Source organism: Chiloscyllium punctatum, chromosome 24, assembly GCF_047496795.1.
Source record: "Chiloscyllium punctatum isolate Juve2018m chromosome 24, sChiPun1.3, whole genome shotgun sequence".
NCBI classification, from domain to species: Eukaryota; Metazoa; Chordata; class Chondrichthyes; order Orectolobiformes; family Hemiscylliidae; genus Chiloscyllium; species Chiloscyllium punctatum.
In genome coordinates, this window is record NC_092762.1 from 59,473,271 (window position 1) to 59,486,497 (window position 13,227).

Consider the following 13,227-nt stretch of genomic DNA (forward strand, 5'->3'; position numbering starts at 1 on the left):
CTTCAATCCTGGGTCACAGAATGTAAACCAAATTATCAGAGAGTGTTCATCGGTGTAGATAAAGCAGGACAACAGACATCACTACCTGAGGCTGGTTGTTAATGTCCTGAGAAACCGTCAAAAAGGTGGTCTTTTATCGGACTACAATTCCCGGTCTGCGTCGTATCTACTTCCTTCCGTCGTCCACTCCCCTGGCGGAGCGCCGCATGATAAGGGCGCCATTTTCTAGTTCATTGAATAAAAGGGGTTTGGAAGCACAGGTTTTTGCGGATCGGTACGAGCTTAAATTTTTATTAATCAGGTAGTTAGCAAGGAATTTTAACCATGTCAACTACTCCGGCCCAGAAACATACCCGGGCCAGTGGGGCCCAAACGCCTCTGAGTCCGACTCGAATTACTCGAATCCAGGAAAAAGAAGAGTTGAAGAATCTCAATGACCGCCTTGCCGTTTACATCGACAAGGTGCGTTCCTTAGAGTGCGAAAATAGCGTTCTGCAATTTAAGATCTCCGAAAAAGAAGAGGTGACGACCCGTGAGCTGACCGGCATCAAGGCCATGTATGAGACGGAGCTGGCCGACACTCGGCGGTTGCTGGACGAAACAGCGAGGGAAAAGGCGAAGCTGCAGATCGAACTGGGCAAGAGTAAAACGGAGCTGGACGAACTCGGCAAAAAGTAAAGTAGTATATGTTATACCCACGTTTTAATATAAACTTGACTGAGCTGTTTATAAATTGTTTGTTTATATTGATTTGTGAAGCTGCATTTTCACACGTGCCCTTTTCCCATGTTGGTTGTTAAGTTTCAGTTGTCAATCTATTCAACGCCTCTTTTAGGAGGGAGATAATTGAATCAATGTATCTATAAAACCTTTGATTTTTGTGTGTGCATGTTTGATGTACTAAACCATCGTTACCCTGTTTCACCCGACTATTTACATTTTTTTGGCAGTCGTGTTACACTTTAAAATTACTAATATTTTACCAGTTTGTAGTTGAAATCGCGCTTTCCGTTCTAAGCAGTCCTGTCCATGTAAAACGTTTTTCCCCCAGTTACGACTTTTACTGCGGTCTTCAAGTGTGCAAGTTAGATTGTTTATACTTTGTAACAATCAAAAATAAATTATTAGGGTTGAATTTAACTACATTGTAGGAATGTTTTTAATGCATAGCTTGTCAAGATCAAAGGAGAGCAATTGATCAATATTAGTCTTTTGTTGAATGTTACTCATGACTTTCTTTGTATTTGACACAAATAGAAATATGAATAAGCTATATAGCTTTAATGACATCATGACTGATTCTCCGTTTCACATTCCCACCCTTTTTATTCCATTGGTGCCCAAGTATCTTATTGATATCTAGTTTTTAAATATATTCAATTGAGTTTCCACAGTCTTCTACGTTAAGTAATTTCTCATCTTCAGGTCATGGATTGTGTAGTAATTCATTAGTTGTACTAAATGACAGAAGGATTGTTAATGAGGTGTAGATTATTAGCAGTGAATAGCCTGGAATATACTTAGTGTGTTGATTTATAAATTCAATACACTCCCTCTAAAGTATTTGAACACTGAAAGAAAAATTACAGAGATGTAAGGGAATGAGGCTAACTGGATTGATCAATGAAAACTGCCACAAGCCTATGAATATAACTTGTTTGAAGGATTTAAATTGTTTGACAGCAAATCATGAAAGAGTCTAACTGAATTAATGGTCAGTTGATTGCCTGCTTGTCATTTCTTGAGCTGCTGGTGTTTCTTGTCGGCAGTACGTTCTATATTAACTAGAGCAATATGAGTTTTAATGTTTTTGATTTAATTTTGTGGGATTGAAACGTCAAGGCTTGAAGTGTGCAGCATCACATGGTATCAAAGCAGTGATAATAGGGCAGTAGAATACTGTTTTCTTCATTTTGGAGATTGACTAAGCTATTAAGTTTCTGGTGCATCTTGATAAGGAAGATGTTGGAACTCTTTAGATAATTCTACTTTTCATGGAGTCTTCTGACTCCTCTTCAGCTGAATTTTAAAATGTCAAAAATCCATGTGAATGATTCTGAAAACTTATTGCTTAGCTCTTTACCATTTGTGAAGGAAAACATTAGAACTTCAATGTCGGAACCTCTTTTTTTTCTCAGTGAACTGACTATTCTTTGGTAACTCTGAACAATAAGTGTTATCAAGCTATGAAGGCAACAGCTGATGCTGTAAAACCTGATAGGAAAGAAGGATAGATTTCAATTTTTAAAAATATACTAGTTTACTCATTTGAATTTCTCTTTTTTTATTTGAACATAAACTTGATCAATATGGAGGTTAATGGGAAATCAGTTTTCACTTAATGTGAAGGAAGTTTCTTTGAAAGTAGAGTTGCAGTTGGACAGCATAGAGGATGTTTGGCATACTTGCCTTTGTTGGTCAGTGCATTGAGTGTAGAAGTTTGAATATCATGCGGTTGTACAGGAGATTTGTTAAGCCACTTTGAGAATACTGTATTCAATTCTGGTCTCCCTGCTATAGGAAAAATGCTGTTAAACTTGAGAGTTCAGAAAACATTTACAAAGATGTTGCCAGGATTGGGGGTGGTTTGACTTTTATAGGGAGAGGCTGAATAGACTGGGGCTGTTCAGAAGTTTATAAAATCATGAGGGGCATGGATAGGATGAATAGCCAAGGTCTCTTTCCCAAGGGGAGTCAAACTCGAAGGCATAGGGAAAAGATTTAAATGGGACATGAGGGGTAACATTTTTTGCAGAGGGTGGTGCATGTATGGAATGAGCTGCCAGAAGAAGTGGTGGAGGTGAGTATAATTGCAATTTTTTAAAAAAGGCATCTGGATGGGTACACCTCTGGTAAGGGTATAGAGCAATATGGGCCAAATGCTGGCAAATAAGACTGAATCAGTTTAGGATATCTGGGCGGTGTGGATGAGTTGGATCAAGGCTTTGTTTCTGTGCTGTATAAAATTCTGACTCTATGAAGGTGGGTGATGGATCTGGGTTGTATAAAATTTCTTGTACTATCTGAGTATAGTTAGAGCTTTTAAAATGTTTTAATAGTTTGAGGTTTGTTTAAATACTTTGCACACTTATATTTTAGTTCCTGTTGTAAAATGTTCTGAATTTAATGGCAAAGCTATTAGCATCTGGGGCTTGTATCCAAAATTTTTGGTTTGAAATGTCAGTCTGGTTCAAAAGCTTTTCCCTACTCAATGTTTTAAGTCTTTGCTCCTTCTTTGTTTTATCAGTAACATTTGTAAACTGGAAGTGATTTTTGTTTTTTTCTCTCTCTCTCCTGGTGAAGCACGTTGATTCCCCACGTATGTTATATCACTTCTCTCCTTGGTGAACAGAGTGCTTCTGAACATATAAATCACGTGACTCTTATAAAGGGTTTCCATTCTTTCCAGTATGTTTCCTTTGTTTTTAAAAGGACAGATGTTCTGATTTCTGAATCTTCTAGCTCTTCTGGGGAAAATGATGGGCTGCAGCTAGGTGTAAATTTAAAAGAATTAACTTGCCTGCTCTATCCAGCAAGATCAGGAATCCTAGAAACAAAAACAAATACATAATCATTTTTTTAATTGAGAACATCTTATGATGTATTTGTCAATATTGTACATCAGGTTACGAAGAGCTGCAAATTAAAGTATGCTACACATTTTATTAGGACAATACTCTTGATTTTTCTTTCACTCTTTCTTTCTGCCTGGGAATATGACTGCCTGGAAGGTTAAAAATACTATCCAGTGGACAGGAATGGAAAGCTACTAGTTTTGTGGTGCTATCATTGAATCTCATTAACCAGTACCTACTATTTTATACTTTCAAAGGCAGAAATGGCCACCCTAGTTGCAGTTTGGTTTTTCTTTTGGTTCTGCAATCTAGCTGGCAAGTTTGCTGATTGTATGCCCTTGCATAACTCTGTTGTAGCAGTCTATAACATGGACCACTTTTGACAGTTTCTTTTAAAAATCCTTAATTGTAATTTGAATGGCAATTGCAAGTGCTGGAATCTCTTGTCCTAATGATAAAGTTGCAAATATTAAAATAGGACTGCTGTTGAAACGAAGGTGATGGTTTTATCAGTTTTAAATGTGAGAATTGATGGATGGATATTTCTCTCTGAACTGAAAATGTATTGTACTTAAAGTGCTTTCATTCATTACAAATGGAGAATATTTTTGTACGTATATTAACATACTGAACCAGCATGGCATCTTTTAATTTCCTGATATAAAGCCTGCGAGCCTTCCATCAGACTTTATGAAAATTGCATCACCATTTTGTGGTTCCATTGTAGATGTACATCTGTTTTTCTCTAGCCTGATCGTGATGGGATTTATCTTGAAAATATGAATCCTATTCTATTGGGATGCGACTATTTCCTTATTTCAGCTTTAACCAAAATCTGTCTTCCATTAATTTTGTGGTGGGGGAGAACACATCTGGATGGCTGCTATAAATTTCACTTGATTTGATTGGCCTTCGTTTTAGCTGTCCCGGAGGGCATGTGCGGGTATTGGTTTTGTTATCAACGCCCCAGTCCTTTGTGCTCCAGGCCTAATGTTCAGGAGAAACGAATAGTCACGCCCAATAATTCCGCGCTGGTTAGAACAATACGTGTAGAGAGGAATCCGTCACGTTTTAGTGTTAGGGACTAACTACATATATCTAAAACTGATGGAATTGGCGACCTAAATTAATTCGCGCGTTACCGATTTTTATTTTAAGTTCTTTCGCTTTATCATTGGATACCGCGGTGTGTACGGAGGTGTGTTCTTTATCCAATTTTTTTCCAGTTTGAAATGTTGGCTGCGGCGAGTGCATGACTCCATTATATCGAGCTGGACAGAATAGCCATTGTGAGACGACTTGGCATTATCTTCTCAACACAATTAGAATTTTTATCTACTGTATTCTTTTTCTGAATAAGATGCCTTTTAATCTGCTGCAAATTCGACTATTTTGTGTTCGTGGATTTAATGTCGGGTAGATCGCGCCATAACAGGAAACGCAATGAAACTGAGATCGGTCCGTGGGTTCCGGCTTTCTTTCGGGGTGGGTGGGTGGGGGGGGTATCCTTGTACTCTAAGTCGCTAAATACGCGGGAAATTTAGCTAAGGCCATATTTTAAGATGAATTTTTTTTTTAACTGGCTTCAAAAGTCCAAAAATGTTGCAGATACCTTTCATCGCGCATGTGAGCTACCAATCGAGTACTTATCCAATCAGAGTTAAAAATCACACAACACCAGGAATCATGACTATTATCCAATCAGGATCAGCATTGAGATTTCTCGTTAATTGCGCTCCTGAGAAAGGTGGATCCCGTCTTTGAAAATACATTTGAATCAGGAGGGCGGCTGCAGTAGGATTCAAATCCCATTGTGGTTTCTCGTGTCTAATTTTTTTTTTTCGCAAGCGAAACGTTTAAAAAAAATTGAGTAGGCTAGTTATTTGTATCAACTGCTTTTGGCATTTGGAAATGCGCAGATCATTCATTCCAGTTGTTTTAACATGGAAAATCGTGATTTAAAAAAAAACTCTTTGGGATTCTAAGTGCACGACTGACATATGGAATGACCAAGATAATTTAAACTCCATTTTAGAGTATTTGAAAACGAACGTTGAGTGAATTTGAGGCCTTTGGGGAAATACAAATTATCATTGATAATTCAAATCTGTTGCATTTATGATAAAAGGTGTATAATTTTCTTTTAAACTCCCAACATTATAAAAATAACATTTTTGGATAGTGACCTAAAAGTGGATTTGTTCCAAGGCACATGATTGTAATCAAGTTCCAGACTGACCCCTGTAGTGTTAATGGACATGATACTGTTGGGTTTATGACAAGCGGAGTGAACACTTTTGTAAAAAGGCTATTAGATTTACAATTTCACAAGGGGCAGCATGGTGGCCTGGTGGTTAGCACTGCTGACTCTATGTGCCAAGAATGTGGGTATGATTTCAGCAAGGATAATCCACATAAATTATAGACTGATAAACCTGATGTTAGTAATAGGGAAGCTGCTGGAGAAAATACTGAGGGATAGGAACTATTTACGTTTGGAACAAAATAGTGATAGCATTGATGGTAGCATCATGGTTTTGTGCGGGAAGGTCCTGTCTTACCAACTTAATAGAATTCTTTTTGAGGAAGTGACCAAGTTGATTGAGGAAAGGGCTGTAAATGTCATATACATTGGCTTTAGTAGGCATTTGATAAGGTTCCCCATGGTAGGCTGATAGAGAAAGTGAAGTAGCTGGGGTCCAGGGGCTACTTGCTAGATTGATAAAGAACTGGTTGGGCAACAGGAGACATAGTAGTGGAAGAGAGGTTATCAAAATGGAGAACTGTGACTATTGGTGTTCCACAGGGATCTGTGCTGGGACTACTGCTTGTGATAGACATAAATAATCTGGATTAAAATATAAGTGGTCTAATTTTAGCAAGTTTGCAGATGACACAAAGATTAATGGAGTAGTAGATAGTGAAGGGGGCTGTCAGAATGCAGCAGAATGTAGATTGGAGGGTTGGGCAGTGAAATGGCAGGTGGAGTTCAGTCCAGACAAATGAAGTTGCATTTTGGACGATCCAATTCTAGAGCAAAACATAGAGTAAATGGAAATGCCCTGGGAAAAACTGATGTACCAAGAGATCTGGTGTCCAGGTCCATTGTACCATGAAGGTGGCAATACAGATCAATAGTGGTCAAGAAGGCATACTGCATGCTTTCCTTCACTGGACGGGGTGTTGAATACAAGAGTTGGCAGGAGCTACAATTGTATAGGACTTTGGTTCAGCCATATTTGCAATACTGTGTGCAGTTCTGGTCGTCACATTACCAGAAGCTGGTGGATCGTTTGGAGAGGGTGCAGAAGAGGTTCACCAGGATGGTGTCTGGTATGGAGCATGGTAGCTATGAAGAGGTTGAGTAGATTAGGATTTTTACATTAGAAAGACTTGAGGCCTACAAAATCAGGAATAGACACGGTGGGTAGTACGAAGCTTTTTTCCCCCCCGAGTGGGGGACTCTTAAAAGGGGTCATGAGGTCAAGGTGAGATGGGAAAAGTTAAGTGCAATATGTATGGGAAGCTTTTTAGGCAGGGTGATTGCTACCCGGAACATGTTGCCAGCGGAGGTGGGCACAATAGCGTCATTTAAGATGTACCAGACAGATGTGCAGGGAACAGAGGGATACAGCTTCTAGAAAATAGGTGGCTGATTTAAATATAGCATCTAGATTGATGCAGGCTTGGAGGGCAGTTTTGCTTGTTCCTGTGCTGTCAGTTTTTGTTCTCTGGGGACTGTGGAGCTTGCATGTTCTCCCAGTGTCTTAACTTTCTCAAAGTTCAAAGATGTGCAGGTGAGATGACTTGTCCATAGTGTAATGAGATATGTAGGCTAGCTGGATTAGCCATTTTTTAAAAAAAAACTAAGGATTAGGCTGGATGCTCTTTGGAGGTCATTGCAAATGCAATGGGCTGAATGGTCTTTTACAGTGTAGGGATTCTCTGAACAGAATGTTTAAAGCTTTTAAAAACCAAAGAACTATGGGTGCTGTAAATCTGAGGCAAAAATCGAAATTGCTGGAAAAGCTCAAGTTCTGAGGAATGGTCACTTGACCTGAAACGTTTAATTCTGATTTCTCTCCACAGTTTAGAAGATGGAATATTTCCTAGGAGGAGAACAAGGGCTTTTTTAAAAATGGGAAGCAGTCTTTCCCTATATTAGTTCAGGCCAGTTGTCACTTTAGTTTTATCATCATTCTAGTCTGTGAAGCTTCCAGAACTGAATGTTGAGGCCATCTGAATTGTGAAAAGTTGTGCCATCAGACTCTGAAAGGAGTAATAAAATTGTCTCTGCAGTTGAAGGAAAAGAAACCAGACATCATCTATTAATTCACTTTTCTAAAGCTGAGAAAGGAGTGGGTATGATAGTTCATTGGGATTGAATCTCTAAAGCATGGAGTTGGGAGATAGGGTTGAGTTTTTTTTCTAAGTGTATGTAGAGCTTTTCTTTTCATGTAATAAACCTGTCTTCTGTCACTTCATGAATGTTTGTGACTAATCACAATTAACCAATTGCAAAAACTTAAATTTAACCCATCAAAAGTAGAAAACATCTGACGATTGGAGTAGCCTATTCGATCTTGAGTCTGAATTGCCATTCAATAGGCTCCAGACCATAACTTATCGTCTTTCTCTCCCTTGCTTCCAAGTAACAAAATAACCCTTTAATCACAAGCTAGATCCACCACCCTCTTACACAATATTTTGGTCTCAACCACATTCACTATAGTAAATGCTGCAGACTAGCCACGTGCTCTCTGGGTGAAGAAATGGTTCCTGATTTCCATCCTAAGAAAGATTTGTCCCTTATCTTGAACTATGGCACCTGGTCTGGAGTCCTCATAATCAGGAATATCATTCCTGCATTTAACTAGTCTAGTCCTGCTTTAAATGTTTTTAGGTTTCTATGTGCATTCCATACTTCAGCCTTCTAAATCCTGGTGAATGTAATCTTTAGCATAATCTCTCTTTTAAACCCCCCCCCCCCTCCCTGCCCAAAGTGTGGCCTCACTGATGCCTTTTACAATTACAATAAGAATATCTTGTTCCTCAACTAAAATCCATTTTTTATAAAGGTTATGGACCAAGCCAAACTCCCTCAATATTAAGAAGGTAGCCACGACACACCTCTTTTCTTATTTTAGCCTTGCATTCAGAATGTGATTCAATTGGTCAAACTAAAGCAAAACAGAAATAAAGGAATTGACTTAACTGTAACTCTACTGGAAAACCTAACAATAATACATTCATTAGCTTACTAATTAACCGATCCAATGTAGTAATATCCCATAAACCGCCTTGACAAAAGGCAAATTCAGAAAAGTATCTGACATGCAATGCCAGTGGCTCAAGAGGAAAAGCAAAGACAAGTGAAGAGTGTAGCTGGAAGAGATGTGCTGCGCAACAACTTTTTTTTTCTAATTGGTTCAGAGAGCTTCACCACATCCAGTCAGACTGTTTCTATTGTTCTAACTTTTTTAAGAACAAAAGCCCAAGGCCCCTCGAGCTGTTTGCTTCATTGACATTTCAAATAGACAGGTCAACACCTCTGTCTTAAAGCCTTTCCCTTTTTTTAAAGAAAAAGAAAAGGACAAAATAGACCTCTTAAAGCTACATTCGAGAGTTTTTCGTCTTGCAGGCAGGATGTGAAAATCTAATCATACTCTAAGCACTGTTTAAGGAATAACCGAAGAACACATTTGTTTCTAGAAATAATCTAATCTCTTTACATTTTGTTTTTGGGTGGCATGTGACTATAGGAGAGTAGCGGGGCAGGGTTGTATCTTGCATGCATGACTGACTGACTGATGTAAAACCCTGTATGAAAGGAGGACGGCTCCCTTGTTCAGGGAGTCTTTCTTGACATGCTCCACAAGCAGAGTTTTGCATGATCCTCCAAAAGCTTATACTTGCTGACGTAAGTTATGGCTCTTCAGAAGTTGGTGTATTGCAGTTAGATCAAGTGTGTAAGAATCTCAAGGGAACCTAACAACGCCACTCCAATCGCATGTACACCAAGCCAGGTTTCTTTGTGATCTGACTTGCCTGTTATTGCTACCAGATGGGATTGTAACTTTACTCTCAAGTTTTAAAAAAAAAGTGGCACTTTTTTTTTAAACAAAGGAAGACCAGTAAAGACAGCGATCACATGACCAGAGAAAGAAACCTATACTGCTGTCTGATACAGCAGTGAATCTGCACAGTTACTGCCTGGTTGATGCCTTAACGCAAAAAAATGCATAAATCCTCAGGACCTGCTCAGGTGGACACTCTCTTCTAGAAAGCTAGGGAAGTGATTTGCTGGGTCCCTTGCTGAGATATTTATATCATCAATAGTCACGGGTAAGATGCTGGAAGACTGAAGTTGCCTAACGTGGTGCCACCATTGAACAAAGTTGGTAAGGAAAAGTCAAGGTGCTTATAGACCGGTGAGCCTTACATTGGTCATGGGCAACCAATGTTGTTGGAGGGAATCTTGAGGGACAGGTTTTACATGTATTTGGAAAGGCAGGGACCAATTAGGGATAGTCAACATGGCTTTGTGCATGGGAAATCGTGTCCTACTAACTTGATTTGAGTCTTTTGAAGAAGTGGTGATGAGGATTGATGGACATGATCTATGTGGACTCCAGTTAAGCTTTTGACAACATTGCTAACCAGTCTACTAGTGACCAAGGTTAGATCTAAGGATCTGTGTTGAGTCCACTGCTTTTCATTTATATAAATGATAGGTGTAGTTAGTAAGTTTGTAGATGACACCAAAATTGGAGATGTAGTGGACAGCAGATAACCCTATCTCAGTACAGTGCACTCTTGATCAGATGGGCCAAGGAGTTGCAGATGGAGTTTAATTTAGATAAATGTGAGATGTTACATTTTGGATAGGCAAATCAGGGCAGGACTCGAAACTTGAAAGGGTTCAGAATAGATTTACAAGGACGTTGCCAGGGTTAGAAGTTTGAGTTACAAGGCTGAATAGGCTGGAGTTTTTTTTTCCCTGGAGCGTTGGAGGCTGAGGGGTTTATAAAATCATGAGGGGCATGGATAGACTTCTTTTCCCTGGGGTGGGTTAAATGGACATTTCTATGGGGTGGGGGAGCCCAGAACGTGAGGGGATAAGTTTAGGATGGGGGTGTAAGATTTAAAAAAGACCCAAAGGGGCAACTTTTTCATGCAGAGGGTGAAGTATGGAATGTGCTGCCAGAGGAAGAGGTGGAGGCGGTACGGTTATAACATTTTCAAAGGCACCTGGATGAGTATATGAATAGGAAAGGGTTTAGAGGGTTATGGGCCAAGTGCTGGCAAATGGGACAAGATTTGGTTAGGATGTCTAGTCAGCATGCACGAGTTGGTCCAATGGGTCTGTTCTTGTGGTGTACATCTCTGACCCTGTAACAGTATGAATGCAGGTTGTATCTTCCTTTTTCTAACAAATTCAATTTGACATCGAACATGGAGGTGAACCCTGCAGTACCTCTTAATTGTACTGACAAGCAACAAGGTAATCGGTGTTCCATTTCATTTTGTGTTATATTGCACTCTTTTGTTGAGCTCCACTGCTGACTCTGATATGTCAACAGCTATGATCCAACAAATTCTATGATCTGGCCAAGGCTGGCACTTTATAAAAGTACAATCTAAATCTTGTTTTGGTCATTTAGAAATTTACATTATATTTCTAATGATGTGGAAGTCTGAGTGCTGTGGGAAACTTGAGTTTTTGAAAGGTATGTATAAAGTCAGTACTGTAATCTGAAGTTTGACCCACTGTTGCTAGTTATCAAATGTGATGTCATTTGATGTGTCATAATTACCTATTTTCAGCTGGGCTGAAAGGACTCTTCTGGTCACCTTTTGTATGGGGTCGCAAAATGGTTCAGTAGTTAGTGTCGTAGCCTCAGGTGACTATCTGTGTGGAGTTTCCATATTCTTCCAATGTCTGTGTGAGGTTCCTCAGTGCTGCAGTTTTCCTCAGTCTGTAGTTTGTCTATTTACCCTATTCAGTCATTTCCCTAGGTGGATTGGCCATGTGAAATTGTCCAGGGGTGTTTAGGTCAGATTGATTAGCAATAGGGAATGCAGGATTACAGGGGTTGGGCACACGATGATGGGTCTGGGGAGTATCTTCTTTCCAGGGTCAGGATAGACCCGTTGGGCTGAAAAGCCTGCTTTCACCCTGTAGGGATTCTATATATGCAGCCTAATTGTAAATTAGGACACAATAAAAGAACCATTTGTAAGTATAGAAAATGTTTCCATGTTGGATCTTTTTAAAATTTACACCCTAGTGTGGATAATGTTTGTCAATTCGAGGGATAGCGAGTGTAATGCTTGTAAATCTGGGAGCCATTGTCCATGTCTCAACCTTTTTGAAAATTTGTTAATTACAGATTGTTCCGCTATAACATGTTTTGTCAACACATTTGCTAATTTGACAAACCGGGATGTTGTTTCAAAAGTGCAGGCTTTTAAAATGTGCTATGGCTGTAACGTGATTACATTGCCAGCACTTTAATGCTGTTTCTAATGCACAATTTTTCTATGAAGCTAGTTTGCACAAGAATGCAACCATCATATTATGGAAAAAGCTGACATGTACACTACCAGTTATCTGGCACCCTTGAGCCACCTCACAATTACTTGTATTTTGTTACCATCTATAGGTATTCTATGGAACATGGTTGGTATGTCAGTGGCAGGTGCCTGTTTCTCTAGCCCATCTATAGTGAGAGAGTACCAAGCCTGGGATAAATAAAATGTGTGCAATACCAGCTCCTTAACAATTGTTGCTGCAGTTTGTTTCTGCATCAACTATTGTGCAAGGACATGCACAGTGCAGCTTTGTTTTATAGCCACCTTGACTTGCTACCAACTGTGTTTAATCCATGTTTTCCATGATGCTGACATTCTCTTTTTGCTTTACCTATTTATCCTATCCATGCCTCATAATTTTGTAAACCTCTATAAGGTCACCCCTCAGCCCCAGGGAAAACATCCCCAGCCTGTTCAGCCCCTCCCTGTAGCTCAGATCCTCCAACCCTGGCAGCATCCTTGTAAATCTTGTCTGAACCCTTTCAAATTTCACAACGTCTCGACTCCCCTCCTTTTAAACAACCCTGGTAACTATAGGCCAGTGAGCCTTACTTCGGTTGTGGGTAAAGTGTTGAAAAAGGGTATAAGAGATGGGATTTATCATCTGGAAAGGAATAATTTGATTAGGGATCGTCAATGTGAAGGGTAGGCCATGCCTAATTAACTTTATCGAGGTCTTTATGAAGGTGACACATCAGGCGGATGAAGAAAAAGTGATTGATGTCGTGTATGTGGACTTCAGTAAGGTATTTGATAAGGTTCCACACGGTCGGCTATTGCACAAATACGGAGTTTCGGGATTGAATGTGATTTAGCGGTTTGGATCAGAAATTGGCAAACTGAAAGAAGACAGAGGATGGTGGTTGATGGGAAATGTCAATCTTGAGCTCAGGTACTAGTGGTGTGCCGCAAGGAACTGTTTGGGGCCACTGCAGTTTGTCATTTTTATAAATAATCTGGATGTGAGTGTAGAAGGATGGGTTGGTAAATTTGTGGATGACACTAAGGCAGCCAGAATTGTGGATAGTGCCGAAGGCTGTTGTGGGTTACAGAGAGA

At 39.6% G+C, this 13,227-nt stretch overlaps 1 protein-coding gene across 1 annotated transcript in view; it reads left to right on the plus strand.

Moving 5' to 3' along the window:
• Positions 1-207: 207 nt before the first annotated feature.
• lmnb2 (lamin B2) overlaps positions 208-13,227 on the plus strand; it is a 35,352-nt gene continuing 22,332 nt past the window's right edge. Inside the window, exon 1 of the mRNA XM_072593935.1 lies at positions 208-674. Coding sequence (XP_072450036.1) covers positions 325-674 — 350 coding nt within the window. The 5' untranslated portion in view covers positions 208-324. The remainder of the gene's footprint in view (positions 675-13,227) is intronic.